Source organism: Alligator mississippiensis, chromosome 2 (genome assembly GCF_030867095.1).
Source record: "Alligator mississippiensis isolate rAllMis1 chromosome 2, rAllMis1, whole genome shotgun sequence".
In the NCBI taxonomy this organism is placed as follows: Eukaryota; Metazoa; Chordata; order Crocodylia; family Alligatoridae; genus Alligator; species Alligator mississippiensis.
In genome coordinates, this window is record NC_081825.1 from 289335630 (window position 1) to 289344429 (window position 8800).

An 8800-nucleotide genomic window follows, 5' to 3' on the forward strand; every position below is an offset into this window, starting at 1 on the left:
TTTTGACCGATCAAAGATCATAGCAATTTACAAAACAAACTACCTTTTTTTATATTTTTCTTTACAAAACTATGATTTTTAATTGGATTTTTTGCCACATCCTTAATGGGCATTTTGTGCGTTTCCTATGTATTATTTGGACCTGTTGGCAATTTTTTACAATGTTTGATCAGTGTTTGACTGGTCAATTGACCAGATGTTATTTGATCAATCAAATACCCAACCCTAGACTAATCTGAGGTCATTTGCTTGAACTATTGCCCCCAAATACATGGGAACCAGTGATGTATAACATGCTTCTTATGTGCTTCTGGCTAGATGTGCTGTGAATGTAGATGGCATAGGCTGATGTAACAAGAATATAAAGCATTTCTTACTGAGGCCATGAATACTGGGTGGTAACCAAACACGATTGTTTCCTAACATAAGGTTGTAGCATTACTTTAACAGCTTTAGTCTCAGAAAACCAACTTGATTTGATTTACAGTAAAGCTGTAAACTGTTTTGTGTATGGTATTTAGTTGCTTGTTTTGGCGTTTTAAAAGCATGGGAGGTCTTTGGTTTTAGAAAAAGATGCTTACACAGTTCTGAATCCAGAAACAGTTCTGCAGGCCTCTGTTCCTTGACTCCTAAAATAAAATCTTAGCGGATTAGTGCTAATCCTCTCAGGGACTTGCTACAGCAAAGCTGTATTCTCCCTCATCTGCCTTTGAACTTTAAATATAGATGAAGCCTCCCTTGGAATTATGTTCTGTCTAAATAGAATAATTTGTCAAAACTGGAATATAAAAACAGTAACTTTGGAGGATATTTTTTCAGTCTGATCTGTTTACCTTTAGGTCATCTTTGACAACCTTATGTTGAACCCAGTGTCGCAATTATCCCATGCAATCCGTGAAAATACAGAAAACCTGGCTGAAAAAATGAAGTAAGTATTTCACCTTGGATTTGAAATGTATGTTTGCTGTGGAGTTAGTGTGAGAAATGGGGGGCGTTATTAATTAACTGCTTGTGAAAGACACTCAATTGACATACTTGGGAGGTGTGGTTGTCTGCATACAGAAGGGGAACAGCACAGGGAGTGGAACTAAAATATGGCCATTAACTTTCCACTCTCAATCGATTTGTCCTGTAAGACAGACTGTGCCTTAGCCAGATTAGGACTTTGGTAATTGCCTAGAATGCTGCCTGAGGAGGTTGGCAAAAAGCCACGTGCTTTTCTGTATGTGACTTGACAACTTAGTCCTGGACAACTGATGACATTTTTAAGCATGGGCTGCCTCTAGTGGTACATCCTAACTTTGCTTTAAAGAAGTCTCCCCTGTAGAAAGAGGGGAGTACATTCTCCATTCCATTCAATCTACTGTCCCCTGTTCCAATTTCATTAAGAGTGCAGATCATGAAGAATAGATTTTGGGATGCCTTCTTGGGGTAAGATTGTCAGTCCATAGGTCATAGAACAGCCATCAGGTGGGGAATGGCTTTGGGTTGTTTCCGAGTTGCATTCAAGAGGAAGGTAGATCTACTGGGCCGCTTGGCTGGGTTTTGTGTTTGCTTGATACTGTACACGTGGGTTACTTTACTGGCGTTTTCACAAAACGTGTGATCTTGTGCGCTTCAGAATTCTCTTTCAGAACTCTGAAAGGACCTGGGAGGAGATGGAGGCCAAAATTAACTCTGAAAATGAAGTGCCAATTTTAAAGACCTCAAACAAGGTAGAGGGTTTAACAAGAAAATAAGGGGCTGAGAGACTTGCACAGCACAAGCCTATGGAATTAGGGATTCTCAAAACAGATGCATGCCTTTATCTTAACAAATTTTAATGGTGTTTCAGTGCCAGAGTCTCTTAGACTTTTGTCTCAGTTCTTCATCTCAACACCTAGTAAGTGGCACATGATCACTGGGGGGGAGGGGCATTCATAAGAAACCAAAATGGTGAGCTTTGAAGTCAATCAAAACCTTCCTGGATTGTTACTCCAGATGTATACCTTGAACTTCTTTCTTCTTCTGTTTTAAGATGTGACTATTAGTTATCTTTGATGCAGGTGGGACATAGGCTTTTTACCATCATGTTCTCTTCTTCTATAGAGTTTGGGTGCCTGTGACAGAGACACCTGGTTTCACTTAATGGGATTCCCCACAAGAATAATGTGAAGCCTTAAGCATAAGCTTAATTTTAAGCATGTAAATAGTCCAGATGATTCAGTGAAACTATTCATGCTGAAAGATGCATGTACATCTTTAAGAGCAGGATCAAAATGTCTGTACTTGCCAACCCCTTTGTATGACTGGGGTTTATATGTCTGACTGGCAGCTGGAATCCCAAATAAAAGAAGTCTTAACATTTGTATGAGCAGCCTGATAACATTTAGCAAAGTATGGTAGCTCAAACCCAAACAAGCCTTCATACATAGATACAAACTTTATTGTTGTTTGATAATAGAATAACTGAGTTTGAATTTACTTCATTAGAGAAAGGTGAAAAATGTTAAGTATTACATGTAGACTTGTTTCCTGGGTGAAATGAATATTTGGTTAATTAGCTGATCTTCTTGGCTTCTTTCATGTCTAGGAAATCAGTTCTATTCTAAAGGAGTTAAGGAGAGTTCAGAAACAACTTGAAGGTTGGTAATTTACAATGTTCTCAGTTGGTCTCTTATATGCAAGTGACTTACTAAAATATTCTAAAATCCCTTAACAAGGTTTATTGGTTGGTTTGTCAGTTTAAGCTTTCTAAATGTCAAGTAATCTTATTCAGAGTGTGTACATGTTTGTGTGTGTGTGTATATACAAAGTGGTGGGATTTTTTTTCCCCTACTTCAAATGTAAAGAGAAAATTGCTGATTTCTGGTAGTTGGAAATGATTGCTGTGGAAACATTTTATTCAGGTCTGTTGCAATTGCACTACAACATGGAGTAAAAAAAGCTTCTCATCTTTGAAATAGGCAAATGGTTGGCATCACTTCAATCAATATGCCATACCTTGGAGTGTTAAGCAAGCGTTTGTGTTGGCTTGAATTGTGTATGTAAAACTTCATGCTATAGAGATACAAACGTAATCTTTACTGGAGACATAACAAGAACATGTAAAAATGCCTTGACTGATGAATGGTTGCACTTTCTTGTAGAGGTTCACCGATAAAAGGAAAATTGACATTATTGGGAATCAGCTTTTTTTCGCTGATGTGGCCGATAATGCTGACGATAAATGCCCTGCGCATGCACACAGCCAGGCCTGCAGTCCAGCAGCTTAGAGAGCAGTTCCTGGCCATTAAGTCTGTGGAGGGGACTGAGGGGAGCAGATGAAGACCCTTGTGGTGAGGGAGGGAGTGGGGCTGGGGGAGGTGCTGCCCAGATAGGGTGGGGCAGGATGCGGTAGTGGAGCTGGCGGCTCATCTCGGGGGGGTGTGGATCCTGCTTCTTTGCGCATCCCCGGGAAAGGCAAGGATCTGTGCATAGGGCAAAGGTGGACTGCTTGCTGTAGGCTCGAGCACGGGAGCTGCACTGGGCACTTCCCAGTGGCTGTGCTCAGGCCAAGTGGGTCATATGGCAGCAGTGGGGGGGGGGGGGGGTGGCTAGAGTCACCTCCATAGCCCCCCTCCCAGTGCCACCACTGCCACCTACCTGGCCCAAGTGCAGCCACTGAGAGAAGTGCAGAGCAGTGCATGAGTGTGCAATAGCAGCCCGCCCTTCCCCTGCACACAGATCCAGGGGGCACATGCCACCCATACCTCCCCAAGGGCGCACACACTGATGGGAAGCGCCCTCCTGTGCCCCCTGGACATGCTGCTGGCTGTGTCTTGTGTCCTTCCCTGCCCCGGCTGGGCAGCACCTATCCCTGTCCCAGCCTCATTCCCTCCCTTACCACATGGGCCTCGATCTGCTCCCCATGCTCCTTCCATCCCCCATCCCCCTTCCCCCCAGCAGACTTACCAGCCAGACATTGATCTCCAAGCTGCCGGGCTGCATATCGGCAACTGGTATCGGCCCAAAAATTCTTTATCGGTGTTAACCTACTTTCTTGTCCCGTTTTCCATTTGGTCCAGGGTTAATTATACAGAAAATGGAGTGCTGTGGCTAAATAAGAATCACTTAGTTTTGAAAGTGAGAATTTTTTTTCTATTTAAAAACATTCTTGAATGTTGCTAATCTTTCTCTCTCTTTTCCCCTTTCCACAGTTATAAATGCAATCATTGACCCCACTGGGAACTTGGACGTGGTTGCAAATAACAAAGCATCCTCTGCTGCTAAACAATCTAGTGCTCCTCCAGGCAGGACTGTTAACATGGCTGGGTCCACGCTGGAGACTTTGTCCCCAGTTCAGATTAGAAACTACACTCAAAAATCGAACTGTGGATCTTCTAGCTTGCAGGATTCTAACTTCATTTCAGATGGAAAGAAATATGTGATCTGACACACTATTTTGTATTGCAGTCCTATTGTAATTTACTGTGGCGTTAGTATTGTGTACGAGTGGTTGTGGACAGTTTTTGTGTGGAGCAGTTGTTTAGATTGCTAACACGTTGCACAAAAAAAAAAGATCTATGCTGTGTGGGTGAATGGCAAGTCTGTGTATGCCTTTTAATCAAGACTAGCACTGTGGAGCAGCACATATTCAGCATAGAGGCAAGCTATGATTTTGAGAAAGCAACTCACTTCAATTCTTCTGACGTGCCATAAAAATAACAGGCTTTGTATATCCTCCATTCACTACTGCTGAAGCTCTAAAGTGTTCTTGCATTAGCCTGTTTATAGCTTTGTTTCTGATCAGTTATAATGAAGCTCTTTGAAAAATATATATACCTTTTTTGGTCAACACTACATTTTTTTAATTGAAACATGGCGCATTATTACAGTTCTGTAGGAATCAACTTGCATATCTTGCTGTGTGATGATGCAGTACAGTTGGTTTCTGTTTTGCTCGTATGGAAAACGTTTTCGGTGTTTTTGCAAAAAGAAAAAAAAAGAAAAAGGAACCATTTTGAACACATCTGCATCATGCTTTTTATCCAAAAAAGATGGTGGTGGTTTTGTTTTGTTTTGTGCATTGGGAAGGTGTAAGATTAAGTATGATGTTATGGATGCAAAACTATTAATGCAGTTAAAATTTCTGAACATACTTCAGGCACAAAGCTTCAGGTATACAGATGTAGATATGAGAAGGTCAGTTTTTACAGTTAAGCTTGCCAGAGTCTCATTTTTCCAGTACAACTGTGTTGTATTATGGCATTTTTTTGAAAAAGTAAAAACAAAAAATAAAGTGGGGAATCTTGCATACTGAGCTGCCATCACTCGGAAATGAGCTAAAGAGCAAGCTGTCTGTGATCACCCAGTTACTAAGAAAAATATCTGTTCTGATGGCTCATGTAATAAACGTAATCACATAATGGCTGTGAATAAAGTGTTCACACTACAGCACTCCAAAATAATGGCTTAAATATAGCTCTGCCTTTATTACTAGTGCTGTCATAAGATTTTTGTCTCCAGATATGCATGAATACACTTCATTTTGTTGTATTCTTGAGAACCTATTCAACAGTGTAAAGCAGCAGGTATTACAGTGTGGCATGGGTCTGTCTTTTATTTTTTTTTTTTTTAGGATTATTTTGCAGCAGCACTGAGCAGTATATCATAAAAAATGCTTTTTATACCAATCTGTCAGTTGAATTCTGAAGTTCTAAATGGTTAAAAGTCTGGTTATAATGGTTAAAGGGGGCTTTATTTGATTTTGGTGGGTTTTTTTGGTGGAGGGGGACTTTTGGCAAATTACTTTGTTTTTGTTTTTTTTTTTTGGTTTTTTTGCTTTTTGCTTCCAATTTGGAATCTGGATCTATTACATTAATTCTTCTATTCTGATTGAGAAACAGCAACAAAATCGGGTAATTGGGTAAAAAAAATCTGTCAACATAGTTGTGGAAAGCACATTTACTGAAGAAGGTAAGCAGGCTAAAATCTATTATGCCCTCACTCAGTATATTTTTACCAGTGGAAATAGCTTCCCCAGTTTAATTGCTTTTGTGTATTGGTGGGGGTGGGGCAGGGCAGGGTGGGCCAGCTGGATAGATTAGTTAACTGAGCTTTTTCTGCTAAAAATTTGTTAAAAAAAAAAAATATATATATATATGCAGGGAAGCTCATATGATGAATATTAGCAAAGGGCACGATTCTGTTCCCAGTGAAGCCAGTTGGAGTATTCCACTCATTTTAGCAGAAGCGGATTCAGTCCATTCTAGTGTCCTCTTCAAGTGCTGACTGAGGGTAAAAAGCACGGTTCGGTGACCAAGTGATCTAACAGAGGGCACAGCTTGTCCGCTAGGCTAGGGATTCGGATAAGTATGCTGGTCTTCAAAAGGAGGAGGATGAAGTAAATCATACTTGACAGAATAACAAAGAATTTGGCCTGCATGCATCTCCCTGACTTCCTGCTATGTTGTTGCTGTCTTTTCATTCTGATGTCTCCTTCTGAAATACTTGGCTGTGTCTTTGGTTAATTGTATAAGTGCTGGTATGGCTCTTAACACATGGGATCCATTAGTTTTCAAGGCCTTCTCAGTCAGTAAGGTGCTAACTCCAGCTTATTGTGAATTGAAGGATCTTAGCAGCTCAAGGGATCATTAGTTTCACTTCTGCTCTAGACAGATAATTGCTTTTTCACTCAAAAACATCTAGTTTTATTTGCTTTTACTTTCTATCACACTGATCCCATGTTGATGGCTCTGCTCTGGTGGTTTTGTTTCTTGACAGATTATTTTTTATAGAACAATCACTTCTGTTTAGTTTCGCTTGAAACTTATCAGTTTCTCCTTTCCTGGCTTAGAGGTACTCGGCTATTATTGCTCTTTGCTCTGTTTTTGAGGTACTCTACCAGCATCTTCATGCCAAGTGGGTAGACGCATACAACATGATACCTTTTAAAATGAGTGGCAATAACAATGTAACAATGAGTATAGAAAACACTAATTTTGATGTGTGCACACGGGAGGAAGCACAATTTGATGTTATTTCACTTCAGCACTTGTTCAGTGCGACAGAACCAATAGATAAAACACCTGTTTCCCGGCAGAGTTCACATTCAAAACTTTTCAAGATTGTTTTAAACGCAATCCTACTTTGCACTTGTTTCAATGATGAAACGTAGCTTTTGGTACTAATTACAAAGTGCACCTCACTCTACATTTGTCTGCTGCAATTAAGCCAAAGAGCAAGCCACATAATTGTAAAACGTTATCTGTTGTTCATTCTTCTAAACGGTACTGTATATGATTATAAAAAAAGGCCTATGTCCAGTCCTAATGTGAATATCTCAAGCATTTAGTGATTGATTCGATGGCCTTGACAGTCAATGGAAAGATCTTCATTGGCTTCAACAGGCACTAGATTAGACTTTCAGGTGGTGGCAAGCTTTCAGTGAGTTCGACAGATGTGTCACTTATATGGAAGTTATTTTGGCTGTATGTTGTTTTCATATTTTTTTATATATATTTGAATAAAAATAATTTAGGCTGGGATTTTTGAAGATGTTCACCTTTTCCTGAATGTTGATGGGGTTCATTTGATTCCTGTCCTTAGCATCTGGAAAATCCCAGGCCTCGTTCTTTTACTCTACTTGAAAACCACGCTTTCTTTGAGATTGTTTTCAAATGTAAAACTCTTGTTACTTTGTTGTGATGGAATGAATGTAAATTCCTGAGAGAATGTAGAAATGCTTTGTGAGCAGGCATCCAAGTGTGTCTACACTAACATTATGTTGTGGTCATGCTCTGAATGAAAATAAAGCCTGTATCATCCTTGAATATTTTAATAAAAAACACAACCTTACCGAATGTTTACAAACAGCTTACTGAAAAATAGAATCATTAGAAATATTGAAGTGCAAGATGCTTGTTTTTTCTTCTTTTATTTTTTGTAGATCACATTAGATATTTTTGAATTTCAGCAAATAATGTTTTGCAAAATCATTACATAATTTAATTCCCTGTTCACTTCTGATGTGCCCTGTGCTGAATTGTGTGTATCTGGCTATCTGCTGTTGTTATGCTGCTGATTCTGCTGTTCTAAACTGTTCACTGGATCATTCCATTTGCATGCTACACAATGCAAGCCAAGCTGTAGGAGAGTAAAGCTGAAACACATTTGTATAACTTGAATTGATTTGACTGTCTCTCCTTTCCGCACCCTCTTCTTGAAATCTTGTGTACAATTTTGATTAGTTTCTCGCACCATCGTTCCCCTCTCCTCCTCTTCTTCTCCCACCCACATTTTTTTTAAGGTAATTTATTTTGTTTGGATTATAGGCAGTATCTGTACATTTTGTTCTGAGGTGATATTGTGGATGTCTTTAAAGAAATAAATTGTTATTTTATATAATTTTATCATAAAGTTGCTCTAATAAATCATCCTTTTATCATGTGACAAATATGATTCTGGGTTTTTTTAATATGAACTCTGTGAGATAGTTTAGTTCTCCAAACAATTTTCTATTAATCTTCTGCTGTAACAAGAAAGATCATAATGCAATTAGATTCATACCTGTTGATCTCGTAGAGCCTAGTTCAATAGCACAGGGTTTCCTGCAGGGATACTCAGTTGCAGGGACAGCGACCTGGAAAAAAAAAAAAAGGACTCTCTTGTACTTAAACCTTTTTTTAAATCTAAATATTTGGGTTCACACTGAAGGTTGGAGTATCTGATTCATCGTTTATAACTAACAATGGCATATTTAGGGTTTAAGTCCCACCTGATTTGACATGCCTCACTATTTAACTATCATTTCTTTTCATACTCAAATTCTTTAGTCTTC

At 39.3% G+C, this 8800-nt stretch overlaps 1 protein-coding gene across 5 annotated transcripts in view; it reads left to right on the top strand.

Annotated features, from left to right (window-relative positions):
- CEP170B (centrosomal protein 170B) overlaps nucleotides 1-8416 on the top strand; it is an 81090-nt gene extending 72674 nt beyond the window's left edge. For all 5 annotated transcript variants that reach the window (XM_059723290.1, XM_059723289.1, XM_059723291.1 and 2 more), the window contains 4 exons: nucleotides 840-928; nucleotides 1622-1715; nucleotides 2573-2624; nucleotides 4179-8416. In XM_059723290.1, coding sequence (XP_059579273.1) covers nucleotides 840-928; nucleotides 1622-1715; nucleotides 2573-2624; nucleotides 4179-4414 — 471 coding nt within the window. In that variant the 3' untranslated portion in view covers nucleotides 4415-8416. The remainder of the gene's footprint in view (nucleotides 1-839; nucleotides 929-1621; nucleotides 1716-2572; nucleotides 2625-4178) is intronic.
- Nucleotides 8417-8800: the final 384 nt, after the last annotated feature.